At 51.0% G+C, this 15,720-nt stretch overlaps 1 protein-coding gene and 1 pseudogene across 2 annotated transcripts; one reads left to right on the top strand and one right to left on the bottom strand.

Annotated features, from left to right (window-relative positions):
- Positions 1-2,915: 2,915 nt before the first annotated feature.
- LOC311350618 lies at positions 2,916-8,935 on the top strand (annotated as a pseudogene). The gene is made up of 3 exons: positions 2,916-2,921; positions 4,868-5,770; positions 8,564-8,935. The product of its transcript is annotated as an uncharacterized misc_RNA (transcript).
- Positions 8,936-10,090: 1,155 nt separating this feature from the next.
- On the bottom strand, positions 10,091-10,828 carry LOC311350617 (complement C1q-like protein 2; the record flags this gene model as incomplete). Its single annotated transcript, XM_084470684.1, has 1 exon — positions 10,091-10,828. The coding sequence occupies one exon, from the start codon at positions 10,826-10,828 to the stop codon at positions 10,091-10,093; it is 738 nt and encodes a 245-aa protein (XP_084326810.1).
- Positions 10,829-15,720: the final 4,892 nt, after the last annotated feature.

Below are 15,720 nucleotides of genomic sequence, written 5' to 3'. Positions count from 1 at the left end.
ATGAGTGTTATTACATATGAGCAAATCCGTATATTCAGCAGACACGTCCGTAAACAGCTGGCGGAAAAAGCGATAATGGAGGTAGAGCGGATACATTTGTTTGTGTGTTGTACCTACATGCGCCAGTAGGTGAGGCCTATAAATATTGTTGTGTGTGATGCATTGCCGTTGTACTGTGTATTATGCAAAGACGTTACTTGTGCCTTGCTTCGTTATTACGCAGCGTCCGTCACCAACATGTTGACGCGCACCAAATCCAAGTTGTTCTCCACTGTTATGTTTAATTCTAATCAGAGGCATATTATGCCAATTTGTTTTTGGTTTTATTGTTCCATTTGTTGGTGTTGAAGTTGTTTGTCAGTTATAGCCTATGAATGTAATTCTAAATATCGAATATTGCTCACCTAAACTGAGTGATGTAATTTGCACCATACTGTGCACTTTGGTTTTAGTTTTTGTTGTTTCCTGTCACTCAAATGAGTGCAATCTTAAATCTGTGATATTGCTGGTGTCTGATTCATGTTCAAAATAGACAAAAGTGAGAACAGCAGTAGTTCATGTGTGAATTTATGGGGCAGTCTGTTTTATTTTTTAGAAGGAAAAAAGTTTGAGTTGTATTCAGTTACCAATTAGCTGCATTTCTGTTTTAGAAAGAGGACAGTTTGAATGTGACATTTGAATTTGAATGTAACAATGCCTTGGGCCCATGTGTCTTAATGCATCATAATGTACATGTTGTTCTGCATAAAAAATAGAATATATTTAATATATATAATATATAATATAATATATTTATATTATATATAAAAGCAATAGCATTGTTCACTGAAGCCTAAAAATATGTTGATTACTGGAGAGGGTGGAAATGTTGTAAAGCAATAGGCACACGGTGAGTGAACTCGATAGTAGGCTAAATTGCCGGCGAACCAAGCTACCGTCTCTAGCCTTCTCTCTGAAGGACGCTACAGTGTGTTGCATAGCAACCGCCGTACACTTTGCAGGCAGTCAGGAGGGACTACTTTTTTGTATTCGTTAAAAAAAATGCTTTTCCGACTTTCTCGCTTTTTCAAAATTGAGGGTGTCTATGACTTTCATTTCGCCATACTTACGTAACCATTTTATAAAAGCAATAGATCACTTCAGTCAGTGATATACGGTCATTATACCACAGTTAAGGGGGTCGCCGGACAACGCCCCTTAACTGTGGTATAATGACCGTATACCACAGCCTGTCGTGATCTATTGCTTAAATATACTATACTATTACCGGGTAAATACCTAGTTATTAGGGGACTGTAAAACAAAGGGTTGCCGAGTATCACATGCACAGAGTGAACCCCCTCTTGGCTGATGCGATTGTCACCCATAACATTCATCTTTTGCAGCTTCTCACGCCCTCTGGTCGCTCCCTGGTGCCCTTGCCTTGCTCGGCATCCTCCTGGCCTCCTCCTGATGAGGAGCCACCGGTGTCCATGGCGCTTTGAGGCCATACTCTCTAGCCTCTTTAGATCTCAGAGAGGCACCTTTTTCTAAGATTGATGGGCTTGCTGGTGGCGATGCCTTTGGGTCTCCTCTCTCTACACCCCTTCCAGAGTTGTCTAAATGGCCGAATCTGGGTTAGGGTTGGGGTTGTCTTTCTGGCTCTATGTTTACTTGGTCAGATCCAGCAGCCCTACTATGTTATAGTAGAAGGTATCGGTGGCAACGACTCAGAGTCTGAGCTGGAAACCAGAAACTGCTACAGGAGGGGTGCTGTCCTGTTTCCTGTTTTGTAATGGGAATATTCACCTCTAGAAAACTCATTTGCGACAGAACAGTTCAGAACAGTTCTTCTCAATTTGCTTTGGAGTCCACATTTCAGTCTTACTGGACTAGTTATTTTTTACACATTTCCATGGACATATTTACTGTAATGCAAAGTCACTGTCTTACAATTATTAATAGAAAACATACACAGCACAATATAATGCAAAAACACTAATAACAAGGTATAGCCTAGAACTGTAACATGGTAAAGCAGGAATGCTACACGAAAGACTCAAGCTCACTGGATGATATCCATGGTATATATATTCAGATCATTTCATTATCAGCTTTGATCAGCAAATTATATTGAATTGGTAATTGTGCAAATTTTAGACGATTGCACTTTCTCATTTGCAAAGATTTCCTAAAAGATGAAAATATAAACAACTGTCCAATGGTTGCAAGGTGTTTTTTTTCAACATGTTTTGAAAACATTCATTATCATGTGAGAATTGTGCCAAAGCAATTGAGAAAAACTGTAACAAGTGTTTCAGACAATTCTTTAAAGTTTACTGCGACACATCCCAGCCTCCACCAACATGATTGGTCACAAGAAATGAGCAGTGAAAGAAAGTGAAACGCCCTGTTCACTCGTGAGCTTGTCTTCCATCAGACAATATTAATTCAAGGTGGACTGTCAATATGCACACAAACATTGTTGAGACAGATCCACCCCCATGCATGTCACTCGTCATAGGCCCATGACGTGTTCAGTGTTCAGAGCTAGGATTTACATGCAGACACAGAGGCCGGGTGAGTTTCAAATAAAAGTAAACGTGCCAAAAAAGAGTTTGAAAGATGGGCCAACCAAATACAAGAAACTATCTAACAAGGTAACTAACTGAAAACTAAGAAAAACTCATGGGTAAGGCAGGTAGGAATTTAGACCAGATAATTAGAACGGACAAAGGAGTTAAAAAAAACTGCAGATTTAAATACACTTGTCCCTGGTCCCCTGGTGGAAGAAACCAAAACTACAATTGAGCTCTTTCTCTACTCAGCGTTCTTGTCTGTACTCAGTCAGTACGTTTACATGCACAGCTTAATCCGATTAAAGCCATAGTTCGACTATGCTCCTCAAACGCACAACTGCAATTGTCCGAGTATACATGACGGTGAGAAAATCAAACTTTACGTCACCAGCAACAACAAACTCAGGCGGCATTCGAGAAAGATGTTTTCAGTAGACAGCTGTCAGTTCGGGTACATGTTTTTACACCGACGCTCCATTTTTCCGACCTCTCAATAACCTGAAAAATTCCCATGGGTCCTACAGCCCACTAGTCCGACGTCCCTTTATTTAGAAAAAAATCAACCCTCTGCTCTGACATCACATTGTTCCGACCATATAGGCTTTTGTGTCTCACCTCCAATAATCTAAGATCTGAATCAAAAATAACAAGAAAAATTACTTTTCTCTAGCCTATTAACACATTTCAATGTTGTCTGCCGTGTGTCTGCCTGGCAGGGAGTCCGGCGGCGGAGCCCCTCCGGCGGTGGAGTCCGCATACGGCAACAATCCCTTTCTCCTCCATGTCGCGGTTCAATCTGGACAGAGAGTCAAAGCTAAAGTTATTTTCCCCCAATTCCTTCTCAACCAGGCGCGTGCCGTCCATATGGGCAGGTGGCCATATAGGCAGCAAACTACTTACAAACTGCTCCCAAAAAAATAGTTCCTCAGTAAGTCATTGCTCCAAGTCTATTTTTAATAATATGATTGTCACATTAACTATCTATAGTTTCTGTAGTCTTTCCTATAACTATTTTTGGTCTGCTGACATCGAATTTTGGATGATGGTGGCGATTCTAGTTGAGTTTAACGTGTCACGCAATGTTGGGGCAGGGCAGCTCAGTGACTGCGTTCCTACGTACGTTTATCGCATAACCCTGCAGGCTGCAATAAGAATTGCAATCCGCGCTAAAAGACGCCTATATGGTCGTAAAGTAGTCTGCCCCATGGTCATATTCTAGAACTGTTGTTTTAACTCAAATTATTCCACCGGTATCATTCGTAGTTTCTATATCAGATGCAGATATGGTGAGTGGTGTTGCACCTGTGATTAACAGAGTTGAGTTTATGTAAAAACAAAACATTTGAGGGGTTAAAATTGGAAGAGAAGATAGCCATCAAACAAGACAAGGGGATTTATGGACGAGTGTGAGTGATGTGAAGCCTATATATATATATATATATATATATATATAATATTATATAATACAATATTATATACGTATATAATATGTACATTGTGGGTGTGGTCATATGCCAGTACTTTCTGCCCCACTGTAATTTAGTGTCACCGCACGTGTCTCTGCTGTTCTCTGCGGCACAATAAATGATTAAAGATCGTAAACACGTCGGAAGAAAAAAACATTTATTTTGACAGATATGCCCTAAGTTACTACTTTACAACCTCGTTGATGAGCAACATTTAGAAAAACACGTACTTTGCACGTATTTAGGAGGGTGTAGGGGCATGTAGGGGTATCCTTGAGATTGTTTTCAGATTTCTTTGAATCAGTTTAAGGCCATTAAGCCACTTGAAGCTACATTAAGCCCATTTTGTTCAATTCATTATCAAAAGGGTTATCTTGTTTATCTTGTTTACCCCAAAATATGACTGTGGAGGGGGGCAGCGTCTGGCCTGTAGGGGGAGTATGGAGCACCGGGTCTGCTGGGGCGATTGGGTCTGATTGCGGACAGGTGTCCGCAATCAGACCCAATCAGGAAGTGTGTATTTATGTGTCTGCTTTGCCTTTCAGTAGAGGAGAAACAGAGAGCGGAGAGACGCTCAAGCGGACAGGAGAGACAGCGGCCAAAGGGGCAGAGAGCCTGGCCACCGTGTTTTGGACACTACTGATCAACTTCTTTATGCTCTATGATTTACTTGTTGTTCGCTTTTGAACATTAAAAGCGAACCGGCTGGACGAAACGCCAACTCTGTCTCCGCCCACTCATTGACCTTGTTACAGTGGAGCCCAATGTGGGGCGAGTGCGGCAATGGAACAGTCACCATTGGCAGCTGTACTCGGGCATCTCGCGCAGATGTCCTAACGGCAGGCGCAGCTACAACAGGCCCAGTCATTGACCGCCGATCGGGCGGTCCTCCGGGAGCTCCTCGTCTCCGGCGACCGCGGTCGGGAACCCAGAGCGGCGGGGGCGGTGGGCCACATCCACGTCCCCAAGATGGGGGACACCGACGACGCGGAGGCCTTCCTTGAGACGTTCCGGGGGGTGGCCGAGGTCTCCGGGTGGCCACGCCAAGAGTGGGCTCACCGCCTCCTGCCGCTCTTGACGGGCGAGGCCCAGCTCGCGGCGCACAGTCTGCCGGCGGGGGCCCAGCGCGACTACGAGGCAGTCGATAAGGCCATCCGGGACCGGCTAGGCCTAAACCCGGAAGAACATCGCCGCCGGTTCCGGGCCCTCGCATTCACGGAAGGCGATCGACCCTTCACGTACGCCCAGCAGCTGCGGGACCAGGCGAGGAGGTGGCTGGCCCCGGAGAGGAACAACCCCGACAAACTCGTGGAGCAGGTGGCCCTGGAGAGGTTCGTCAAGGGGCTTCCAGCCAGAACGTCCACCTGAGTCCGGTACCACCGGCCCGAGAGCCTCTCGGCGGCCGTCAAGATCGCGGAGGGCCACCTGATCCCCCCCTCGACGGACAGACGACCATCAGCACCAATCCCGAGCCTGCGGACCGGTGCAGCGGCCCTGCGGGGGAACAAACCCACCCCACTACCAAGGGCGAGGTGGGGGGGGGGGCCCAGTCCAGAGCAGGCACATAGATCACCTTCCCCCCCCATCCCGCAGACGGGCGCTCAGACGGCAAGGGAGGGGTGTTGGCGGTGCGGACAGCCGGGACACCTTCGGAGGGACTGCCCGATGATGGAGGTGGGCCAGGTCGTCCGCGTCACCGGTGCCCCGATCCCTCCCTACGGTCCCGGCGAGGCGTACCGTATCCCGGTGAGGATACAACGGGGTACGTATCAGGCGCTGTTGGATTCCGGCTGTATGCAGACCATGATCCATCAGCGCCTGGTGCGGTCCGAGGCATTGGTCGAGGCATCGAGCGTTTTGGTGAGATGTATACACGGGGATGTTCACACGTATCCCTTGGTCCCTATCGAAATTCGTTATGGGGGGAAAACGCATAGAGTCAAGGCGGCGGTTAGTCCGAGCCTCACGTACCCCCTGATTCTAGGGATAGATTGGGCTGGGTTTCCAGGGGCAGCTAGCGAGAGTACGGGGGTACGGACACGACAGATAGGGACATGTAAGTCATGTGCTGTGTTCTGCGCCGATGCGAGGGTGTCCGACGCTGGTCATGGATCGGGGGAGGAGGCGGGAGGTTCTCAACCCGAGGTCCGAGCGCCGACATTCCCACCGGTGGACGATTTCCCCATTGAGCAGTCTCGTGACGCTACTCTACGCTCCGCCTTCGACCAAGTGATGTCTATTGATGGTCTTCGGGTACAGCCAGACGCAGTGCTGACTTACCCACACTTTGTGGTGATTAGGGACAGACTTTATCGGGTGGGTCGTGACACCCAGAGTGAGGAGGTTGTTACCCAATTGCTGGTACCCAGGAGCCGCCGGGAAATGATTTTCCAGGCGGCGCATTACAACCCAATGGCGGGCCATTTGGGGTACGACAAAACACTGAACCGGATAATGGCTCGGTTCTATTGGCCAGGGATTCGGGTGGAAGTGCGCAGGTGGTGCGCCTCCTGCCCCGAGTGCCAGTTGGTGAATCCCCCGGCCATCCCCAGGGCTCCCTTGCGGCCCCTTCCCCTGGTGGAGGTCCCATTCGATCGCGTGGGCATGGACATTATCGGGCCATTAGAACGTTCCGCACAAGGGTATCGATTTGTGTTAGTCCTGATCGACTACGCAACCCGATACCCGGAAGCAATTCTGTTGCGCAATATCTCCGCGAGGAGTGTTGCGCAGGCGTTGTTTCACGTCATATCGCGGGTGGGAATCCCAAAGGAGATTCTCACTGACCAGGGCACCAATTTCATGTCACGCACGATCAAGGAACTTTACGGGTTGTTGAAGGTCAAGGCCATCCGCACGAGCGTCTATCACCCAGCCACAGACGGCTTGTGTGAGAGGTTTAACCGGACGTTAAAGTCCATGATCCGGAAGTTTGTACAGGAGGATGCTCGAAATTGGCATCAATGGCTAGACCCTCTGTTGTTTGCGGTGCGGGAAGTGCCTCAGGCTTCCACAGGGTTTTCCCCCTTTGAGTTGCTCTATGGGCGCAGGCCCAGGGGCGTCCTGGACCTCATTAAAGAAAACTGGGAGGAGGGGTCCAGCGACAGCAAAAACGAAATTCAGTACGTCATGGACTTGCGTGCAAAGCTCCACTCACTCGGGGTAATGTCACGTGAGCATTTGCGCCAAGCCCAGGAGAATCAGAAACACCTGTACGACAGAGGGACTAGATTACGCAATCTCACACCGGGGGACAAGGTCCTTGTTCTGTTGCCCACCTCTAGCACCAAATTACTTGCGAAGTGGCAAGGTCCCTTTGTGGTCACACGGCGAGTCGGGGACGTGGATTACGAGGTAGTGCGGTCGGACAGGGGCGATGCCCGACAGATCTACCACATCAACCTCCTGAAAAGGTGGAATGATGTGGTCCCGGTCGCGTTCGCCACGACGCTACCGGAGGGAGAGGAGTTTGGACCGGAAGTCCCGGCCCCGGGGCCCATCCCTCCGGTCGGTCGAGGAGAGGATCTGTCGGAGAGTCAGACGGCGGACGTGGTCACTCTACAGCTCCAGTTCGCCGACGTATTTTCACCCCTGGCCGGTCGCACCCATTAATAACTCACGTCATCGAGACGCAACCCGGGTTAACGGTGCGGACACGCCCCTACAGGCTGCCCGTACACAAGCAAGACGTGATACGGCGCGAATTGGCAGCAATGTTAGGGTTGGGCGTCGTCGAGGAGTCCCACAGCGACTGGTGCAGCCCCGTCGTGCTTGTGGGGAAGCCGGACGGGTCTGTCCGGTTCTGTGTGGATTACCGTAGGGTGAACGCGGTGTCCAAGTTCGACGCCTACCCGATGCCTCAGATCGACGAGCTTGTGGACCGGCTTGGCATGGCCACCTACTACACGACTCTGGACTGCACGAAGGGCTACTGGCAGATTCCGTTGTCTCCAGCAGCCCGAGAGAAAACGGCGTTCTCCACTCCGCTCGGTCTGTACCAATTCAAGGTACTTCCGTTCGGGTTGTTCGGGGCCCCGGCCATGTTCCAGCGGCTGATGGACCGGGTGTTACGACCTCATGCTGCATATGCTGCTGCCTACCTCGACGACATAGTCATCTATGGAGACGAGTGGGGGCAGCATATGCAGCAGGTGGCGGCCGTCGCTGAGACGGGCGGGGCTCACGGCCAACCCGAAGAAGTGCGTGATCGGGCGGAGGGAGATCCAGTATCTGGAGTTCCACCTGGGGGGGAGGAAGGTCCAGCCGCAGGTCGGTAAGACCGCGGTGGTCGCTGCCGCCCCTCGCCCCAGGACCAAGAAGGAGGTGAGGCGGTTCCTGGGGCTGGCGGGGTACTATCGGCAGTTTGTCCCAAACTTCTCCGACCTGGCCAGCCCCTTGACCGACCTCACCCGGAAGAGGGCCCCAGATACGGTCCAGTGGTCGGAGCCATGTCAGGTGTCGTTTGATGCTATTAAAACAGCCCTCTGCGGGGAAGCCGTCCTGTGTGCTCCTAATTTTGCTCTCCCTTTCTCCGTGCAGGCAGACGCGTCGGATAGGGGGTTGGGCACGGTCCTGACCCAGCAGGTGGGGGGGACCGACCGACCGGTGCTGTACCTGAGCCGCAAACTATCGGACCGGGAGGGTCGGTACAGCACCGTCGAGAAGGAGTGTCTCGCCATCCGATGGGCGGTCGGCGCCCTCCGCTACTACCTGCTGGGTCGCCAGTTCACCCTCTACTCCGACCATGCCCCCCTCCAGTGGCTCCACCGGATGAAGGATGCCAACGCGAGGATCACCCGGTGGTACCTCGTGTTGCAGCCCTTCCATTTCCGGGTGGCCCACAGGCCGGGGGCACAGATGGTCGTGGCAGATTTCCTCTCCCGTTCCGGGGGGGGGGGGGGGGGGGAGTAGGCTTACGGCCGGATGGGTCCCCGGCCTGTGTCGGGCGGTGGGGGTATGTGGAGGGGGGCGGCGTCTGGCCTGTAGGGGGAGTATGGAGCACCGGGTCTGCTGGGGCGAATCAGACCCAATCAGGAAGTGTGTATTTATGTGTCTGCTTTGCCTTTCAGTAGAGGAGAAACAGAGAGCGGAGAGACGCTCAAGCGGACAGGAGAGACAGCGGCCAAAGGGGCAGAGAGCCTTTACTTGTTGTTCGCTTTTGAACATTAAAAGCGAACCGGCTGGACGAAACGCCAACTCTGTCTCCGCCCACTCATTGACCTTGTTACAATGACCCCTTTTGATTTTTTTTTCAGATTTCTTTGAATGCCTGATTCCTTCATCCCTTTGATGATTTTATTTTGAATCAACATCAACATCTCCTTATATTCCTCTAATGACTGGATAAAAGGATGAGTTTTCACGTTTTAATTGTCTGTCATTAAGCTTGCGTCATTAAGCTCCTGTTTTTGTCTTAGTTTGACCCCTTTTGACTTTTTAAATATTTCTCAGTTCCTTTAGAGTTTATTTAAGGTAATTGAGCCACATTTGTTTGTGGTTTTTACAATATTTAAAAAAATTAAGAGAATGCACATTTTCCTTTCCTTTGCTAAGTCCTAGAAGTTCTGGATTTTTATTTATTTTTTCACCTGAAGCTCCAGTGACTCCATCAAAAAGTTAAAGTCTATTTCATATAAAGTCAATAAAATGTGCTATTTATCAAACACATTTTATTCACGCACCTATTATTATTTGTCAATGAAAACCAGCCCATACAAAGTTTTAAAGAGAAGGAAAAGAAGAACTATAAACCTCTCACTCCTAACAGGAGAGGCATTTAATTCAAAACCCCGCCCAAACTGCACCACCTATCCAGGACCCACCGCATCTCGTTTGTAACCCCTCTCTCCCCTTCTATTTATCTTCAAAAAACACACACTACACAGAATTAATGTCAAACATTATAGATATTATTTTATTTGTATTTGTACGTTTTTTGTTACTTTTATACAGAGCCAAAATATATATTTTTGTCAACAAAAACCGCCAATCCAGCCAACCCCTCCTTTCACCCACCATCACACTGGCAAATCAACCTCACAACTCACTAAATGGCCGATGGGCCTTTTACAGAGGGAAGAGCAGGAAGCCGCTGAAGGTGTTGTAGTACATGTCGTCGTCAAATAGCTGGCGGTGGGCATAGAGCTGGGTGTAGACGCTGTCTCCGGCCTGCAGCTGCAGCACGGCGGTGTTGGTGGCACTGTCGGTGGTGTCATCCTGATCAGTGTCCAAGGTGGACACCATCTGCTGGCCGTTCTTCATCAGCGATATCACCGCGTTGGTCGGACCGGCATTGCTCTGCATGGTGTAGCTGAAGTAGTACATGCCGGGCACCCGGGCGGTGAAGATGCCAGTGGCCGGGTTGTAGCCGTTGCCCATGTTGGAGATGATCACCGGGTACTTGACCACCGTGTTAATGGAGACGGGGCTGAGGGAGTGGCCCAGCGCGACGGTGAAGGCCACCCGGGGCACCGCGGCCGATGTGCTCTCCTGCAGAGCCTTGAGCTGCTGGGCCAGCTCCTGGGTCAGCCTCTGCAGCTCCTGGATCTGGGTGCTGCAGACCCCTAGCTCGGTCTGGCTCGCCGCCATCTCCGTCCTGAGGGAGCGGACGCTCTCCAGCAGGCCATCCTGCGTGCGGGCCACGGCCGCCAGACGCTCCCGCATGGCGGACAGCTCGCTGATGAGGGCACAGCTGTCAGGCTGGCAGATGGCCAGGCTGGTGTTGCGGTCCCTGGAGGGGTCTGTATCTAGGCACTGGCCGCTGGAGATGATGAAGGCCACCAAGAGGAGGAACGTGTGCTCCATGGTTCCCTTCTGTTTGGGCTTGAGGTGCTCCTTGGTCTCGCCTTGGTTTAGTTTGTCTTCAGTGAATCTTGATTTGGTCCTGACTTGGTCTGGTGTGCTCTACCAGCTCTGGGGTCAGTTCTGATCTTCAAGCTCCAGTGCAGCTGGTTTTAAAAGCTGCCCTTTGTTGAAACATGATAACATGTCAGACCTGTCCTCTGGGCTAATCTGTTTGATAAGTTGACATAACAAGCAAAACAGAAAAGCTGGTGCACCTGTGAAGATATCCCGCACACATTTCTAGTTGCACTTACAGGGCTGGCGTGACCTTGGACAACGGGCCAAATAGATTGTGAAACGGAGCACCACACGTCATGGCCACAGGCTGATAACAACCAAACGTTGGGCGCCTCAGCCCTTGTAGTGATAGTAGTCCTGAATATTACTTAGAAATACACATGATCTAACACATAATACATTTGCATAATCTGCTGACTCCAAGGCTGCCTATGTCAAAACACGTCAAACTGTTTCAGGGCCAGATTCCACAATACCATATGGCAGACAACTCTCAGTCCAAGCTGTGGAAAAACACAGCTCCTTCCAGAGGAGGAGTCACCTGTATAAATACGCACACACACCCTAGATCGGGGGACAATTAGAGTGGCTCATTAGACGAGTGGTTTGAATCTTGCTGTGCATGTAGTTATACCTACTGTAGTCGCTTGCCAAACTGCTTTCTATCTTACTTGAATAAACGGTAAACTCAACTGAAGCCTCATCTTTAAAAAGATCATGGCCAAAGACAACGGCAAGGCCCGGGCTGGTGGCCAAGCACTCTCAAACTCGCAGATGGGATCCCACTGACGAGATGAGCATAGCCTTTTAAACAAAATATCTGCATAGTTAGAATATAGGACTATATATACGATATAGGAGAGAGTTTGGAGCGGCCCCAGCCAATCACTGAAGCGTTGGGAGAATCAAGGTGAGAGGACTTCTTTTGAAACCGGTAAAATAGTACACTTAAAACCTAAAAACGACAGTTCTATTTCATTCCTACTGATCGCAAGAGGCGGTGCTTAAGCACTGGATGTTCCATCTCGCGCATGTGCAGGTCGAGTAATTATACCAACATAGTCACCTGTGACACCTGGGTGACCCGAGTATATCTATATATTCCGGAAGTCACCCAAGGATTTCTTCTATCTTCTAGCGGACTAGCAGTACACACAAACATTGTTTGTTGTGAGATACCATATTAGCTTGTCGCAAGTAGTCTTGTAACCCAAGGGTTGGTGACTCGATTCGACTTCGTTCACCAAAGGCTGCGACTTGCAATTTGTTCGATTTCGGCTGCGGCAGTGGTGAGTAGGCCGGTTGCGTACTTTGATTTGATCGCCCTAGCGGGGTCGCACTGTTTTTTTTGGGTGCTCTCGCCAAAGCCTGTTTGGCTTTGGTGCCGTCACTGCATTATTGTAGGCGGCCATGACCATGACCAGTGCCCTGCATGTCTCAGGGTTGAGCACCTGAGGGAAGCAGTGTCAGATAACCCATGCATGAACTTTCATGCCTCATGCACTGAGGCTAGATTGGCTGAGCTGGAGGGCGGACCAGGGTTGCCCCCTTTGAGTGTTGGGCCTAGTGGCACCAGGCGCCGTGCCTCGGCAGCTGGGGGACCCCCCGGAAAGTCCTGTAAGGTCGATAACATGGCAAACCAAGTGAATACGCATTCAGACGAGGTGGCTCAGATTAAAGCCCTCCTACAGAACCTCCAACCAGCTTAGAGAGTGACCCTGCGGTTGCGCAACCTATTTACCCAGAGGATGACATGCTGTCCACAGCTGCGTCCTGTAGTTTCTTTACAGAGGAGGAAGAGCAAGGGGTCGACGAGGCGTCCCTTGCCTCTCAGGCTTTCTCCAAGGGTCTGTGGGCGGCTCGGCTAGAGGGTCAGTGTCTGGCCGTGACACTGTTAGGCCAGCCGTGCGTATGGCCCTGGCAAGACTGGGGTTAGATGAAGCTCCTGTTTCATCTGCACCTGTGAATACCTTTTTCTTTTTGGGCTTGGACCGGTTATCTCCCTCAGCACTAGTGGTGGCTCGTTCGCGAACGAATCAACTCTTTAAAGTGAACGAGTGAAGAACGAGCCGACCTGATTCGCCGCTCTTGTTTGACTCGTTCGTCGTCGTTCGTTCTGCGAGACTCGCCGCTGACTCCGAGTCACCGTTCGTTCACTGACTGTTTAGCGGTGAAGACTCAAGGACTGAGAAGTCACGAGAGCCAGCCGGGCAACAACATCCTGATTCCGAACATGAAGCGCTCCTCAGCTAAAAGGAACTTAGTTAATGTTGTGTTTATTGATGACCGTTTGCACCATTGCACGATGAGAACGAGGGAGGAGCTGAGTCTGACCGACTCAGTGACTGAGAATCATGATTCACCACTACCGGAAATGCGAATGAACAAACAAACAAACAAACTCTTCTTCGCGAACTGACCGACGTGAACTGATTCATTCTAACAAATCATGAAATCCACCACTACTCGGCACTATGCCCTCGGCCACAGTGCCGGATTACGAATGACCTCCTTACCAGGAGTTACAACATTGCTGCCCGTGTGGGCCATAGGGGCAGGGGGGTAGGTACTGACGCTCAAGGGCTGGCTGTCAGATGCTTTTCTCAACAGCACCTGAGCTACTGGGAAGAGCAGACCACAGACCCTTGGATGGTGTCCACGCTGTCCAACGGGTACACACTCCAATACCAACACCGGCCCCCAACTTTCAGCAGGATCAAAGTTACTGTGGTCAAAGATCCCGACAGATCCCTGGTCCTGAGACAGGAATTAGCCACCCTCCTTGGGAAGGGTGCCATCGAGGTAGTAGAACCATAAGAACAGCTCGATGGGTTCTACTCAACCTACTTTCTGGTACCGAAGGAGTGCGGGTTTCGGCCCATTCTGGACTTGAACGGGCTGAATCAGTTCCTCAAGGTTCTTCCCTTCCACATGCTGCGTGTTGCAGATGTCCTCCAGGCTATCACTCAGGGGGACTGGTTCGTGTCAATAGACCTGAAAGACACTTACTTTCACGTCCCTATTACCCAACATCACAGGTGGTTCCTCCGCTTTTCATTTCTGGGCAACGTGTACCAGTTCAGGGTTCTTCCATTCGGGCTGTCTCTGGCCCCCACGTATATTTACACGGTGTGTAGCAGCAGCCCTGTCACCCTTCAGCCCTACAGGCCAGCGGTATGGCAATACTGCCATACCTGGACGACTGGTTGGTCATTTCCCCAACTCAGGAGCAGGCGATCAGGGACACAGCCATGCTCCTCAGCCATGTGGACCGGCTTGGCCTCACGGTCAACTTTACCAAGAGCAACCTTACACCATGTTGGGTTGTGAGCTATCTGGGGCTGGTGCTCAACTCGGTGGCCATTCGAGCCTGCCTCTCTCCAAAGCGCGTAGCTACCATTCTGCAGCGGCTACAGCGCTTCAGGCAGGGGAGGTTGCACAATACAGCCTCTTCCTCCGACTGATAGGTATGCTGACCTCAGCATCCATGGTGGTCCCACTAGGCCTTCTCAAGTTGCGTCCTCTTCAAATCTGGGTGAATGGTCTCCACTTGGACCCCAAGTGGCAGAGACACAAGATGGTCAGGGTGTCTGGGCAGTGCCTTCGGGCCCTCAGACCCTGGAGAGAGGGCATACCTGATTGCGGGGTTGCTCTTTGAGAGGATAGCTTCCCAGTGGGAGGTTGTAGAGACAGCCTCCCTTTCCCCAGGAAAGGGAGGCGTCCCTTTCCTACTGGGGCGCAGTATGGCAGTGCATGACTGTCAGAGGCCAGTGGGATGCCCAGCAGAAACTGGAGCATATAAATGTGGTGGAACTCCTTGCGGTGTTCTTAGCTTGCCGGCACTTCCTCCCAGTTCTGAGGAACCGACATGTTCTAGTCCGGACAGACAACACATCCAGTCTACCACGTCAACCACCAAGGGGGCACCAGATTGAGGCAGAGCCTGCGGGTCACGCAAAGGCTCCTTACATGGGCGTTCCCCCATTTTCTAAGCCTGAGGGCTGTCCATGTTCCAGGTGTCCGGAACACAGCGGCAGACCTTCTCTCTCGCCAAAGGCCATCCCCCAGAGAGTGGAGACTCCATCCGGAGGTGGTATGCATGATTTGGGACAGGTACGGCAGGGCAGTGGCAGATCTCTTTGCCTCCGAAGAGACGACCCACTGTCCCCTTTGGTTCTCCTTGATAGGAGGACCAGTGCCCTAGGACAGGATGCTCTGGCTCATGCTTGCCCAGACAGCCTGCTTAATGCATTTCCTCCAATTCCCCTTTTACTGGCAATGCTGGACAGGGTCCAGCGTGGCAGTCACAGCCTACTTCTGGTGGCTCCACATTGGCCAGGAAGGCCATGGTTCCCAGCATTACTAAAACTCCTCAACAGAGAGCCTTGGTGCCTCCCAGAAAGACATGACCTTCTGTCTCAGGTAGGCAGGTATGGCACACGAATCCGGGGTGCTGTGCATGTGGCCCCTGAGAACCAGGACCCACTGCTGACGTCTTGCGACCAGTCAGTGGTCCGTACCATTCTTAGTTCAAGGGCACTCTCCACTAGGTTGCTCTATGCTAACAGGTGGAAGTTGTTTTCACAGTAGTGCGTGGCACAGAGACTTGCTCAGTGGTAGTGATACTACACTTTCTGCAGTCTGTGTTGGACAACAGGACAGCTGCTTCTACCCTGTCCGTTTATGTGGCCGCGATTTCGGCCGCACATGCAAGTGTGAATAACCAGATGGTAGGGTCCCACTACCTAGTCAGGCAGTTTCTGAGGGGGGGCCCAGAGGCTTCAACCACCACGACCCCTGAGGGCACCATCATGGGACTTGCAAGCAGCTCTTAG

Source organism: Micromesistius poutassou (genome assembly GCF_964030765.1).
Source record: "Micromesistius poutassou genome assembly, chromosome: 7".
NCBI lineage: Eukaryota > Metazoa > Chordata > Actinopteri > Gadiformes > Gadidae > Micromesistius > Micromesistius poutassou.
The sequence above is the reverse complement of the archived record's forward strand: the minus strand, read 5'-3'. Positions and strand labels throughout refer to the sequence as shown.